Consider the following 15,080-nt stretch of genomic DNA (forward strand, 5'->3'; position numbering starts at 1 on the left):
CACCGCCCCTGCCCCCGGGGGCCTGCATGAAGAGAGGGGCCATCCCAAGGGCCCATGTTCTTAGAGGACTGAAAGTTGGCAAGGTCAAGGGAACAGAGCACAATGGAGGTGGCAAATCAGAGAGTTGGGATGGTTGGAGCTGAACAGAAGGGCAGCCGCAGACTCTTCTTTTCAAATGAAATCCACAGCACATTCTGCCCCCCAACTGCGCCACCCCACAGTCACCAGCAGGCCCCAGAGGAGCAGGGAGGCTGCGAAAGAAGAGCAGCCTGACAGCCAGGGGCCGGCCCGGCCCTCACAGCTGGGCCCCGGTAGTCTTCTGATGAAGTCGAACAATTTCACAGAATATCAGCATCAGACAAGGCACTCTGTGACCATGATGGGTCAAGACAAATCCAGACCACCGGTAGTTACGGCTGAGCGTAGCAACCAAGAGCATTGTCCAAATTACGTCAGTGACCACGCAACCCTCTCCTGGCTGGAGCATGACTGCTGCTTCTTTGCCAGTTGCATCCTTAGCTTGGTCTCCTACATAGGACTGATTAAGATGCCCCACCACGGATTAGCCCTGCTTCCCAACAGCATCCAATCTGGAGCCCACTTCCTCAGACCCTTCCCCAAGTCACCTCACACAAGCCCAAATCCCATATAAGTCCTTTCGCACACCCTCTTACAGAGACGCCTCATAGATCCCACGGGGTTTCTCCCCTCACTGCAATGAGCAACAAACCCAACTATTAACCACAGGCAAGCTCCTGGTGGTCCTCACCTGCAGGGCACCAGAAGATGGATCTCATCAAATCCCCCCCCCCGCACCCCGCCATCGCCACCACCACCTAACCCTGCAAAAGGCAAAGCCCAGGATCCGTCACCTCCCTCCCACAGGTGAGGAAAGTGAGGTCCAAGCCCAAGGTCACAGAGTAGGGTGCATATGTAGTTTATCGTCCCAAGGGGATACTTTCGAGGGTGAAAGGACTCACTACTGCTAACTAGGCAGGGACAGTGGGCCTAAACCAGGACTGTCCAGGGCAGGCCAGGCGAGTGGTCTCCCAATCAAGCAGCAAGAAAGCGGGGGAGCCGGACAGGGGTCGAAGCCCGGCCCAGCCATCTCTGTCCCTGCCCCAGCCCCCTGCGCCCTCCCGGGGACAGGGTTCTCTCCGTGGACGGGCCTGGCAGCCAGAGACTCCTGGTTCTCCGCTGAGGTCTGGGGGTGCCCTGCAGTGTGATGCCTGGGCGTGGGCCACACCCAAGTTCCCACGCACACAGCTGTCCCAGCCGGCCACGCCACCATGTTTGGTGTTGGCTTTCCAGAGAGTTCCCTCAATGATGCCTCGTTTATCCTGCCCAGAGGGGGACTGGGGGCATGGGAGGGGTTCACATAAAAGAATTTGCAGGTGGATGAAGGTGACCGCTCTAAACACTGAAAACTTTTTTATTTTAGCCTTTCACACTGGTGTTCTTTCTGATGCGGGTCACCCCTTCCCAGCGTGAGTGAGCAGAGTGCAGGAACGGGCCGTGAGCAGGAACATCTGTTACAGCAGAGGCTTTCCTACGGGAGGTAGCAATGACCCAGAAAGGAGAGGGAGGGGGTCCCAGGGGCGTGCCCTCCCCTTGGCTGTGACCCCAACCCTGACCCAGAGGCCCAGCCCAGGTGAAGGCCAGCCCTCCCAGGAGGCCCAGGCTGCAAGCTCTGAATGTGGGGACATAGGATGAGGTAGTGCCACCATCCCTTTGATGGGGCCCAGAGGGGCTTTGCAGAGATCAGCCTAAGAAAAGCGTCACTCGGTGATGCTACCATACAGTGATACCTCCAGGGGCTGCTCAGGCAGCTGGAGCTATTTGTCCCTGCGCTCGATGGCCCCAACGGTTGTGTGGGTGTCACTCTGCTGCCTCTGGTGTGACAATTTTTAACTCCTCTGTTCCCACCTCAGTCTCTGCTCTGCACTCTGTGCTAACTTACAAGACACCAGGCTCAGTGGACTGGGAGCCCTTCGAGGGTGAGAACTGTCATCAGTTTGTGTCTCTTTCCTCCTAAAGATCCCAGCTTAGCGTCGGGCACACAGTAGATGCTCAGTAAATGCCACCTGAACCAAGTTAGTTAAGTCAGGAGTCTGAGACTCAGGGAAGTGGGGGAGGCAGCATTCCCTGCAAAAGGCTCGTGGGTTTTGGTCACTTCTGTACATGCTCAGTGACCACCAGCTGGGCATAGGAGAGACCGAGGTGAGTAAAGCAAAGGTGCTGACCTTGAGCAGGCAGCCATGCTCCATGATAAATGCGCAAGGCCCAGAGACGGCCCAGAGGTGGCACACGGGAGCCAGGACTAACTCGGCCCAGAAGCGGTGACATCAGGAAAAGCTTTCAGAAGAGGGATGTCTGTGCAGAGGTTTGAAGGATGAGCCTGAATTTGCCAGGCAGACAGGGGACAAAGGGCATCCGGGCAGAGGAGACAGCTTGGCAAGGGCATGGGGCAGCAGGGTGAGCGTGGGGTGGGGCTGACCAGGGAGAAAGCTGGGAGGTCAGCAGAGGTCACTCATGGAAGGTGTTGGATCCCAGAGCTACAGGAGCCACAGGAGGGATGCGGGCCGGGGACGTTAGCTCTGAGTGAAGACGAATTACGCCATCCCCCGGCTGCACTAAAAGACGCAACAGGAACAAGAACGCTGAGAGGCCTTCACAGAGGCTCGGGGACACGGGGGTAGCACCCAGGAGGGCTCCTGCTCAGAGGCCAGCTCTGGGGGGAGGCAGAAAGGGCTCTTGAGGGCCCTGGCTGCTGCAGATCTTCTCAACTAATCATACTTTACCTTCAAAGCTTTACAAAAAGTATTAATAATCGGAACAGCAACGGCCCAGTAATGTAATCATCTCCTCCCTGTGCATTTCTGTGCAGTTCTCAAAATGCTCTCGGGTCCACTGTCTCCTGTGAACCTCCATCTAACCCCATTTTGCAGGTAGTGAAATTGAAGTCCTGTGTGGTCACGTCGGGGTTAGCCCCAGAGCCGGGCTAGAACCCAGAGAGCAGTTCCATGTCAGCCCTGGGCGTCGGGCTCAAAGCCCAGTTCCTTGTCCGGAAGGGGGTCCCCAGGGCTGTCGGGAAGCCCGTAGTACAAGTCTTCCTCTTCCTGCTCCAGCTCCTCTGTACCTGCGTCCGAAGCCTCCTCTTCCTCCCGCTTTGTCCTTGGGGGTCTCTGCCGGGAGCTGGGCAGGGCTGCCACCTGTAGCTGCTTCTCTGGAGGCACACCCTCCAACGTTGGGGCATCAATCAGGGCAAAGTCATGGAAGCGGTCCAGCCGGCACCTGCAAGCCTGGGGCTCCGGGGGTGCAGGCTGGGGCGCCGCCCCCTCAGATGGTGCCAGGTTGGGGCTGCTGCCCTCGCTGGAGCCCACGTCCAGGTCATCTTGGAAGGAAGCCAAGGGTGCAGGGCCCTGGGAACAGGTCGGGGGGCTGCAGGGGCAAAGGCAGAAAGGGCGAGGGTAGCTCTGAGTCAGACTGCCTGGGTCCAAATCCTAGCCACTAGCTGCAAGGCCCAGGGTAGGTGAGTTCACCTGTCTGGGCCTCAGTTCCCTCCTCTGTAAAATGGGGGAAATAATAGCATTCACTCCTATGTTTATCCCTGAGATTTACAACAGATAATGAACGCAAAGCACTTTGCACAAGGCCTGGCACATAGTAGGTGCTCAAGAAGTGGGCCATTATTATGTTATCCAAACTAGGTCACTCCTCTGCCTCTCCAATCACTTGGAGGTCTCCTCTGGGCCCACGATCCCTGTCACACTGGATGTCACCTTCTGTTCCCTTGTGTGCCTCCCCCATTGGACGAGGAGCTCCCGCAGGGTAGGGGCTGTCAAGGGCTGGCAGGGAGTAGGTACCCAGTAATGCTGGTGGATGAGTGACCACGTGGATGAATGAGGAACCCAGTTCATGAACAGCTGGAGGCAGGGTGGGGCAGGGAGTGACCTGACTGAGGTCACAGAGCACATCAGTGGCAGAGCCTGGATTTGAACTCAGGTCCTCTGGCTCCCTGCGCTGGCCCCTCATGGCGAGTATTCGGACAACTCTGAGGTAGGACCGATTATTCCCATGTGGAGAGACTGAGGCTCGGGAAGGTGAGGAACATCCGAAGGTTACACAGCAGAGGAGCTGGGATTTGAACTCAGGCCCATCTAAGCCGAGACCCATGTGTCTGCTACCCCTGCTGCTTCTCAGGGTGTCCCCAGCCTCTCTACTCCCCAGTGTCCCAGCCACCTCTCAGTGGCCACACCCCTCCCCCTTCACCCCAGCGCCCCTGAGCTCCGTGCACTCACCCGGGCCTGCCCTGACTTGGGTCTCTTTCTCCCTCGTCCTGGTCCGAGCCCCTGTGGATGACCACGGCGGCTTCCAACAAGCCCTGAGGGTCGCGAGGGCCACCTTCTCCTCCATCGCTGGCTCCTGGCTGTGGCTGTCCCGGCTTAGGAGCCAGGACGGGGTGGGGGTCTTCACTGTAGCCCATGACCTTCATCCGCATGTGGCTGAAGTCCGGCAGGCTCTGGTCATAGGCGGCTTCCTCCCACAGCCTGACGTAGGGGGTCCGGGGGCTGGGCGGGGGGCACAGCACACAGCGGGAGAGAGAACAGGCAGGTGGGCAAAGATTCGATCAACAGACGTCAGTGCCGTCCCCTGGCCCACCTGCTCCATGCACCGGCTCTCCCCCGATCTCAGAGAAGCCTCTGCGGGTGGTTACTGTACCCAGTTCATTGATGAGGAGGCTGAGGCCCAACAAGTTAAGTTGAGTGACAGAGCTCAGACCCTCAGTCCAGTGTTCCTTTCACCCGCGTCTCCAAAGTTAACCCCAAGGCTGCGACTGTCAAATGAAGACCAGTTCGCGTTGACTGAGCATTTGCTGGGTTCTAGACGGTGGCCTGAAGCCTTTACATTTATCATCCCATTTATTCTGAACGACACCTTGAAGCAGAATGGTCGTTCCCACTTTTCAGATGAGGACAGAGCAACAGTAAGAACCAGCTACTGAGTGTTCCTTGCGGGCCGGGCTCTATCAGTTAGCTCACCTAACCCTCACTGTAACTCTGGGAGATACTGGAGGAAGCTGAGGCACAGGCACCTTAGCTGGCTTGCCCAGGTGGCACAGACCTAGGGGGTGGTACTGGGGCTCCAAGCACCACTTTCTCCACTGCTCTCTACAGTCCAGGGCTGGGAGCAGCAGGGAGGAGCGCAGGCTCAGGGTGGCCTGAGCCCCAGCTCTGTTCTAGCAGCTCTCCCTGTGTGACCAGCCCTGAGGCCGGCCCCCACACCCACCCACCCAGGTCTGGTCTGGTGTTGACTCCCCGTGAGGTTTGGGGCTTGTGATTTCACTTCTTGAGCCTCAGTTTCCACATCTGTATAATGGGCCTGCCACCCCCCACTTCACAGGATTTCTATGAGGATTGAAAGAAGAAATGGGCACAAAATGCCTGACTTGGTCCCTTGTGCTTTGGAAGCACTTCCTACTAATGATGGCAAAGGCTTATAGAGGGCCCGCTATGCCCCAGGCTCTGTTCTTAGCACTTGGCTTATTAAAGTCCACCATCCATATCACAGGTTCCGCAACCGCAGATTCAACCAACCATGGATCTAAAATATTTTTTTTTTAAAGTTCCAGTAAGTTCCAAATAGCAAAACTTGAATTTGCCACACACTGGCAACTATTCACATAGCATTTACATTGTATTAAATATTATTAGTAACCTAGAGATGATTTAAAGCATATGGGAGGATGTACATAGACTGCAAGCAAATACTAAGCCATTTTATATAAGGGACTTGAGCATCTGCAGATTTTGGTGTACGTGGTGGGAGAGGGTGTCTGGAACTCATCCCCTACAGATACTGAGGGACGGCTGTATTATCTCACTTAGCCCTCCCTGAAGCCTAGGAGGAAGGTACTATTAGTATCCTTATTTCACAGATGGGGCAAAGAGAGGCAGGTTGCTTTCCCAAAGTCACCCAGCCAAAAAGTAGCAGGGCCCCAGGGTTGTGCCTTGGCCATCATTATGCCTCTTGTTTGCTAGAGTAGTAGTAGTCACCGCTGTGTGGGATTTAGGGTCACACCTATTTTTGATTTCTGGTCTGCCACTACTTCGCTGTAAGACAGGACAAAAATCCCTGAGCCTCAGTTTCCTCATCTGTGAAATGGTAATAATAACGCTCACCTCATAGAATTGAGAGGTCAAAACAATCCATGATTTCTGATAGTATGTTCTCAGTAAGTGGGAAGGCAAAGCCAGAGCCTGGGGCAGCGGGGGAGACACCGCCCACCCCTCCTGCCCCCCTCTCCTTGGCAGGGGGAAGACTGGTCTGAGGGGCTCACTGGCCCTCCCCTCCCTCCACTGCCCCACCCCCGCCTCAGAGGGCCCGGCACCCACCTCTTCATCTCAGCAGTGAGCCCGTTTTCCAGCAGGCCCAGCGCCTTCGGTGACAAGATGCCTTGGAAGTCAGAGTCAGCGGGTACGAAGGTGATCTGCAGGGCAAAGGGGAGAAGGCTTCTCTGCAGCTACCCACACACATCCGTGGTCACTGCTCCCCCAGAGCACGGGCCTAACATCTCCACATACCCTAGGAGAGAGGCCTGACAAGGGAGGCCACCCCATTTGACAGGAGGGTGCCTGCTCAGGGCCCAGCACCTGTGGCTGGCTGGACCTCTGGGCTCCTGCTCCCGCTGGCTCTTCATTCACCCAGCGCTCATTGAGCATCAGCTGTGTGCCAGGCACTCCTCTACGCACTAGGGGGCAGCAATGAGTGAATGAGACAAACACCCCTGCCCTGGGGGAGGTCATAACTTGTCATTTCCAGGGGTCCTCATCCACTGCCCAGCACTTGCCCGACCCGAAGTAGGCCCTTCATCCGCATCTGGTGAGTGAGTGGGAAGCAGTTCATGTGTTTCTTGGCACAGACAGAAGCTGCAGTGGGGAGGACAGAGAAGTGGGTGGCTGAGGTTGTGCCTACACTACTGAACTGTTCACTTAAAAATGGTTAAGATGGTAAATTTTATGTTATGTATATTTTACAATTTAAAAAATTAGGACTAGTAATGCCTGTCTCCTAGATTCCATGAGATAACATATAAGGAGTCCCCCAGCACAGAGCCTGGCACGCAGTAGCTGCTCAGTAAATCATAGTTTGATGCTACTGAAGATGAAGTTACCTGACTTCTCTGAGTCTTGTTCTCCTCAGCTGAAAATTTGTTCACCAAATATTTGATGAGACCCTATTGTGTTATACCAGGTTCATAAACAGCAGCCCCTTTTCTCCCTTCCCATAGAGTACGGTGAGAGAAAGACACTTATCTGCACCAGGAAAGCACCCAATCCTGCTGGGGAGAAGGGAATGATAGATGGATGTGTTCTTAGAACTCCTGTGAGGGGTAAGCTTCCCCCAGATGTCTGGAAATGAGGGAGGGGCCTGGGTATCTTCCACACCCACTTAGTATGTCCTGCACTTGTCAGCTGACTCTGTATTTCCTAGAAGCTGCCCCTTCCTCCAGTCATCCTCCTCCTCCTCCTCATAATCACCACTACCACCACCATCTCCATCAACATCATAATTATGTCAACACCATCGACATCAGCACCAGCGCCTTCATCACCATCACCATCATCATTATCACTCTACAGCGTCATTATCATTGCCACTGTGAAAAGCCTGGAGGAGAAGGAAAGTCCTGAGAATCTTACAACACAAATTCTTTTAAGAAAGGGTGACAGGCAGAGTTGAAGCTGGGGAGGGGAGATCAGATCATAAAGACCCCAGAGCATCAGGCTAAGAAATTCAGCCTTTATCCAGAAGCAATAGGAGCCCTGGAGGAGTTCTCAGCAGGAGAATACATAGCCAGATTTGTGTTCAGGCAGAGTTTTGAGCAGTCCCCAAAGGGAGGGAACAGAGGGATGGAGGGAGGCCCATGGAGAGGACCAATCCATCAACCACCAATCAGGGGCCTGGTCCTGGGCTCCAGCAGAGCAGGCAGGAGTGGGGAGTGGGCGACTTGTAGGCAGAATCAGAAGCCAGACAGGGAGAGGCCCTGCTTTCCCAGACAATCCTTCCCCTTCTCCCAGTTCCCCTGCCCCATCTCAGCTAATGGGCACAGCATCCCTGACCGTCCCACCTGCTAGATTTGCCCCGATTCCTCCTTCCCTCTCAAGCCTGAGGCCCAGCTGACCACCAAATCTGACCAAGTCTACTTCAGAAATTCAATAAAATAAGCTGGATGGGAGTACCAGGGCCACGCCCAGCCACAGCAGATACTATATGTTTGATGAACTGGAAATGTCTTCTCAGCTCCTACAGCCTTGGGTTCAAGCTCTGCCTTAGTCTAGGAGATGATCATCCTCCCTTGGACCAGAGAAGGAGCCTCCCCCACTGGCCTGGTTGCTCTTGAACCTTCCTCCTCCCAGATGTCAGCCTGATAGCTTCCTTGAGCTGCAAAGCTGCTCACAGCCCTCTCTCATCCCATCCACTAAAGGGTCAGGTCCAAATTCCTCAGCATGGCATCCAGGTCCCATGGACCCCAGCCCCATTCCCTCTCCGCCTTACTTCGCTCCCCACACCCTCCGGCAGCCAGGCTGACCCACTTGCCTTGTTCTTTCACCTCATGTCTTCGCTCATGCTGTTCCTTCTGCCTGGAATTTCTTTCCCCATCTTTTCTGCCTGGTGAACTTCTACTTAACCTACAAACCCCAGCTCATCTTCCCCGTGAAGCCCACTCCCTCCCCATCAGGCAGAAAATTGTCTCCTCCATGAGACCCCCAGGGCCCCAAAGACAGGGACAGCTAATTCACATGGGTACTGGCTACCCCTTCCGCCGTGTCATAATCAGCTAATTCCATTCCCTTATATTTATATTTTTTTCAATCCAGAAAATTCCCACTCGTCAGGCACTGAGGCAGGGGAGGATCTGGCAGGGAGGATGGGCACCAGCATTTGCTGAGGGCTCCGATGGCCCGGGCTCCAATGAGACAATGTGGGAGACTGGGACCCTCGTCTAGCACACCTCCCTGGTTTACGACACACTTCCCTCCCCTCCTTTAGTGTTCCAGCCCTAACAGCCTGTGTCCCTGAAACACACACCCACGTCTGTGCTCACACACCTGCACACACATCCAGAGACCCGCCCAAAGCCACTAACACCTGTCCTGAGAACGCTGCCTTCGCATTGGCTCCAGGCCAGGCGTGACGCCAGGTCCCCCACCTACAAGCCCCCACTGGCTCCTCCACAGGCCCGGGCGAGCCTCTGCCAAGGCCACAGAAGTGGGGCACAGGGAGGGGCATTTGAGTCAGGGCTTGGTGGGCACTGAAACCTGTGCCGTTTCTGACCCGCCATGCGGCCTCCACAGCACAAGAACACGTGAATCTATCAACAGTTACTCATTAATACCCAGCAATATTCCCTCCCCCCCACCTCGCTCCCTCATCCCCACTGCCACCCTGTCACTCTGCCCACCGACCACAGCCAGCTCTGTGAAGGGGGTGAGGGCAGGAAGGACACTCCCCCCACCCCAACCCAGCCATCACCTTGCTGTCCCCCAGGGTCCAGCCTCCTCACCGGGAGGAGGATGACGATGGAGGTGGTGGTGATGTGGGCGGCTCGGGCCCCAGGGCCCTCTTCTCCCGGTGACCTCTGCTTAGGACACTGAACAGAGAGAGGCGAGTTGACTGTAAACTGCTCGGTAAATGACCACAAACCAGCCCGGACCGCCTCAGTGCTGAATGAACGCGCTAACAGCCCGGGGCTTCCCACAGAGGAGACAGGACTGGGAGAGCTGAGCCCAGGCCCCCAGGAGCCTCCTCCCTCCTCCCAAACCCCAGCACAGCCATCCAGGCAAGAGGCGAGGAGGGGGCTGAGGGTGTGAGGCTGCCTGGGGCCTGGAGCCCCGGATGGCAGGACTAGCAAGGCCCTTAAGATGCACGCTCTTTCCCACCCCCTCTTCCTGACTCACATATTCTGCAAATGTGGAAACTGAGGCTCAGAGAGGGAAGGCGCTTGACCAAAGTCTCCCAGGTAGTTAGAGGCAGAGCCCAAGTTAGAATCCATGCTTCTTTCCTTGTCTCCCTGGGTCTATCTGACCAGCTGCCGTGACCTTGGAGAAGTCACTCAACCTCTCTGGGCACTGAAGGATTACAACTCCTGATATGCCCATTTCACAGGGTTGTTGAGAGGATCACTAACAGTAAGGGTGGCAGCGCTTCACCTAAATATAACACTCTACAGTTTACAAAACTGCCCATCTCTTTTCTGTTCTCCATAATAACTCTGTGAGGCTGGGAGAAATAGGAGCTCGGGGCCTCATTTTGCAGATGAAAGAAACTGAGGCTCAGAAAGATAAAGGTCACACAGAGAGTTTGGAGCAGAGCTAGAACTAGAACTCAAGATTCCCAAACCAGTGCTCTTCCCATCACTAAGTCACTTATTAGGCTAGGAGTCCATTAAAACTTCAAAAGATAGAGCTGCCTAACCCATGCCATCAAGGTTACAGCTGACCCACCCAGAACACTCAGCAGCCCTGGGACACAGGGATCGCCCTCCCGAGGTGGAGGGTTATGCTTTAGGCGACACACATCTGAGGTCTGATCCCAACCCTGACACTTAGGAGCTGTGGGACCTCACTTTCTGAGCCTCGGGCGTCTCTAGTGTAAAATAGAACTTCAAAGGTACCAAAAAGTTCAGGATGAGGACTGAACTACACCAGGGATGCAGGCGTGCCTGGCAGGCAGCAAGCCCTCATAAACTCTGGTTTCAAGCACCTGGACTATGTGGTGGGTTTTGCTGCGTCTCCCCCATGGTGCCTAGTTCGAGGCTGCAGATCCAGGGGGCTCCTGATCAATCTTTATGATAAGGGATAGATGGATGGATGGATGATGGATGGATGGATGGATGGATGCTCAGGAGAGTGGAGATAAGAAAAGAAGGGGTAAAGGGGAAAGGATAACAAGATGATTGAAAGATGGGGGATTGATGCCTGGAATAGAGGCACAGCCCCAGGCCCTCCTGGGCCCTGGCCCCCAGGCCACCTGTCCCCACTACCACCTACCTTGGGGTAGCACTGGCACATGCTCCAGATGACACCCCCGATCACCATGACACCGCCCACGGCGTAGAAGGTGCCGTAGACCTGGGGCCGGTCGTGGCTCATGAGGAACGTGCCGAGGGCCAGCAGGAAGAGCCCCAGCATGATGAAGCCGATGCGGAAGGTCTTCTCATCAGCCATCGCTGCCTGGCCAGGCCTGGCCTGTGCACCACCCGCGGAGGGACACCAATGAACCAGCCAGCCGTCTCCACACGCTCACACCGGAGGAGTGACGCTCCGGGATCGCTGCAGATCAGGGCTTAAGGTAAGAGGGAGGGAGGCTCCCTTCGGGTCCAGCTCAGCCCCTGGGAGCACCAGTTCTCCAGGCTGGAGGAGCTACGCTTGGGTGGCCACGTGCTCCCACCTTCACTCCCTCTCACCTTCCCTCTGGGCCCTCCGGAGTGTGTGGGAATCCGAGTGAGGGAGACACGAGGGAAGGAAGGGGAGGTTCCAGGGGCTGGGCCTCAGCCAAGGCTTTGACATCACCTCATTTACCTGTTCGGGGCCAAGCTGGGCCGACAGGTGGCCCCGCACCGTCCAGCCACGGGAAGCAGATACAGTGCTGCAGCCCAAAGACATCAGAATGCCACTGGAGGATCCCACAGGGTCCCACAGGCTGTCATTTTAGAATCCTGAAGAATTCTAGACTCTCCAAAGTCATGTGCCCATCTGGCCCCTATTTATTTGACCGTGGCTGCACGCATGGCTCTGTTCTAAACATGTGACACATATTAACTCATTTAAGGAACCCCGTGAGGCAGGTATTACTATCCCCGCTTTACAAATGAAGACACGAACAAGTAACTTGCCCAAGGTCACGCAGTTAGAAAAGGCAGAGCAGCTGGGATTTGAACCCGGAGGCCGTGGGTCCACAGTATTGCCACTGGGTGATACTGCCTAACTGTAGCACAAGGGTTAAACGTGCAGGCTCTGGTGGCTGGACAGACTGCCTGGGCTTGGGTTCTGGTTCCTCTATTATGGCGCAGTGTGGTCTTGGTCAAGTTACCTCCTGTGCCTCAGTTTTCCTCCTCTCTACAATGGGGATAATAATAGCAACTCACAGGATTGGCTCTATCCCCAGGCCTGGCCTCCCAGAGTGCCTCTGTCCCCTTCCCATACTCTGTGCTCCAGCCAGGCCTGCTGGCTCTGAGCTGGCCATGGTGAGGCAATGCCCCTCTAGGGTGTGAATGGCCAACAGCAATTTCCTTGCCTCCTAACCTAGGAAGATGCCTTCATCCTAAGAATGACACTCTAATGGTGGAATTTCAGTCCTGGGGACAGGATGATGGTAAAAATCAGATTCCCTTACAGGATTATAGGAAAACGAGGGTCAACAGTATCTCTAAAAGAAAATGTTAACATGTTGTTTGTATGGTATTGAATTGCCGCTGCAGGATAAAAGGCTTTCATTTGGCATCCCGACTTATAGGTTTGGGGATTTTCCTGTTTGTGATCGTCACCCTCTCCCTCCTCCCCAAAACAAGCTGTGCTGGTTCCCGACATCACACCTGTGCTCACGTGATACCCTCTGGCGTCGCTGCCCACAGCACCTTGGGGTTTCATTGTGAAGCTGTTTCTCCTTCACCAGCCCTCAGACCCAGAATTTACAGTTTGCGGAGTCGGTCCCCTGTAGCAGAGCTTGGGGGACCCTCCCAGTGAGAGGCTGCCGAGGGGTCAGAGAAGGGCTGAGAGGCACCAGGTGACATCCATGTTTGTTTCCCGGGGTGACCTTGGCCTGGTGGCTCCGCTCTGGGCTTGAGTCTTGTCATCAGTGATGGAAGGTGGTATTAGGCCACCTCCCAGGGGTTGTGGAGGGAAGTGACATGATGGAGGGAAAAATGCTTTGTAATCTGGGATTATTTACAGGGCAGGACCGTCCAGGGGAATACTATTATAATCATCTTATACAGGCTCAGTGAAGAGAGGCTACGTGCCCCTCCCAGAAAAGGAGACTGGGGCCCAGAGGGGCCTCAGCCTGCCTGTCTGGTCCTGAAGCCCTGGCCCACGGCGGGACTGGATCTGCGGGATCGCGGTCCAGCAGGAGCCTCTCGCGCCCCCTGGTGGCCATCGTAGCACGCGCTTGGCGAGGTGCTTTCACACCCGGTAGGTCATGCCTGAAACCCGCAGCCCCGTGAGGGGCGCAGGGAAGAGGTTATCGTGCCTATTTCACAGGCGAGGAAACCGAGCCCGGGGAGATTTCCCCAAAGATCTCCCCAAACTGAATCGGGGGCTGAGCGGTGACCGGGATCCACACAGTCCCAGCCCCATTGTGGATGGATCGGATCTGGTCCTTAGGGCTTCCTGAGAGTCCTCCTGGTCACCCGAGCACTCTCCGTGTCTCCCCATCTTTTCTTTCCTCACCACGACCCGGCCTCCTTTCCACCTTTTCTCTCCTTAAAAGAGGGGGGTAGGGGGGAAGTGGCAACGAGTAAGAAGCTCTGGGATAAGTAGGTGCTCGGTAAAATGGGTCTAGTCTAACCTCTTCCACAGAGCCGCGGTGAGGGTTAAGCGGGGACACGTGAGTACCGGGCATTGGAAGTATTGGGTCATTCGCGGTTCCCGCTCACGTCGCACCCGCCTCTGACTTCTGCCTCCTTCGCTGCAAAGCGGGGTGAGTGGGAGGAGCGGTTGCGGAGCCTGCCATCTTCCAGCAGAGGACGCGATAACCACGGTTTTCTTCCGGTCTACAGGATTCGGGGTCCTCGCAAGATCCTAAGAGCTGCTGCAGGGAGGGGAAACATCACACCCATTTGACCGATGCAGAAACTGAGGCTCTGCATCAGTAATGGCCCAAGATCACAGAACCTATAAATAACAGAGCCAGGGTTCAAGCCAGGCCCCACGTCCCTCTCTTCTTGAGCACCGCTTCATGCAGGACGCTGAGGTATGAGGTGTCTGATGAACACGGGTTTTCAGTGTGATGGCACTTGGTCCTGTCTTCTGGGGCACAATATGATAAAGGCTCTGAGATATGCCTGAGGTCCAGCAGGTGCACAAAGCAGACAGAGGGAGAGACTGGGGTGGAGGGGGAGGAATGAAGGGACAGATTCACAGGAGGGATTCTTGAGAAGCCAGTTGGAGTTCTGTCAGGGCAGGAAAAGCAGTGCAGGCAAAGAGACCAGTGTGTGCAAAGGCCCAGAGGCAAGTAAGCACTGACACGTAGCTGGAGGTAAAACTCTAAATGCTGTGTGCACGTTCACCCCTACACTGCATACTCCTCCCCTTCCTGCTCCTCCATGTCAAACCCATCCTTCCGCCACCTGGATATCCTAGCCAACATCCTCACCTCCTCTCTCACACCCACATCCTATTGGCCCTACCTCCGAGATAGAAGAATCCAATCCCTTCTCCCTCCCCACTACTGCTCATCACCCTGGTCTTGAGCTCAGAGAGGCGGCAGTGAGTGGTGGCGTGAAGCGAGATCTTAATTCCCTGCCCAGGAATTGAACCCAGGTAGCCTGGATGACAACCAGGAATCCTAGCCACCACACCCCCTGGCTCTTGCCCCCAGTGAAAAATGCATTTCTCACGGAGGCAAAACTGTAAAAACCGGTCAAAGTTTATTATTAGAGACATAGCACAACAACAAGTGGGAGAGCACACAGAGAAACAGTTCGTTCAGTTAAGACAGAAGCAAGGCAGAGATGCACACCTGGAGAGAAAGGGCGTGGGCGTCCTCTCTAATGAGGAGGAGCGCGGTAAAGGGGCGGTGAAGTCATTCATACAGGGAAGTTCTTCCAGGTCTTTGTTTACATTTGGCCGATTATCTTGTTTCTTTTTCCACACCTGCCCTGCCCTAGGGCCCTCCCCAACACGCTTGCGCAACTTTTTTCCAAAATGGATTCCAGCCCAGAGGCCTATGGGACAGCCTTAGCATCACATATTATGGGGTGGTGCCCCCTCCTTTCTGACCCCCAAGGAGCATTTCTGTGCATGTACAATGTTTCCATTGCCCCAAGGATGGGAAATGTATGACCTCTTGACCTTTTA

At 55.3% G+C, this 15,080-nt stretch overlaps 1 protein-coding gene across 3 annotated transcripts; it reads right to left on the reverse strand.

Moving 5' to 3' along the window:
• Positions 1-1,410: 1,410 nt before the first annotated feature.
• BSND (barttin CLCNK type accessory subunit beta) lies at positions 1,411-11,504 on the reverse strand. Of its 3 annotated transcripts, XM_061184170.1 has the most exons (5): positions 11,055-11,504; positions 9,569-9,655; positions 6,396-6,490; positions 4,302-4,571; positions 1,411-3,441 (listed from the first exon to the last, which is right to left on the reverse strand). In XM_061184170.1, exons 1-5 carry the CDS (start codon positions 11,229-11,231, stop codon positions 3,027-3,029), a joined length of 1,044 nt encoding a protein of 347 aa, XP_061040153.1. In that variant the 5' UTR covers positions 11,232-11,504; the 3' UTR covers positions 1,411-3,026. The 3 variants fall into 3 exon arrangements, with proteins under 3 accessions (XP_061040153.1, XP_061040155.1, XP_061040156.1); XM_061184172.1 differs by lacking the exon at positions 9,569-9,655; XM_061184173.1 differs by lacking the exons at positions 9,569-9,655; positions 11,055-11,504 and adding an exon at positions 6,585-6,737.
• Positions 11,505-15,080: the final 3,576 nt, after the last annotated feature.

Source organism: Eubalaena glacialis, chromosome 3 (assembly GCF_028564815.1).
Source record: "Eubalaena glacialis isolate mEubGla1 chromosome 3, mEubGla1.1.hap2.+ XY, whole genome shotgun sequence".
Lineage (NCBI taxonomy): Eukaryota > Metazoa > Chordata > Mammalia > Artiodactyla > Balaenidae > Eubalaena > Eubalaena glacialis.

Excerpts from the sequence above, each read along its gene's own strand:
- BSND (XM_061184170.1), bottom strand. The coding sequence starts at position 11,231 with ATGGCTGATGAGAAGACCTTCCGCATCGGCTTCATCATGCTGGGGCTC. Across the intron at positions 9,656-11,054 it reads TGTGCCAGTGCTACCCCAAG|TGTCCTAAGCAGAGGTCACC; the intron begins GTAGGTGGTAGT and ends CTCTCTGTTCAG. Across the intron at positions 6,491-9,568 it reads CCATCGTCATCCTCCTCCCG|ATCACCTTCGTACCCGCTGA; the intron begins GTGAGGAGGCTG and ends TTTGCCCTGCAG.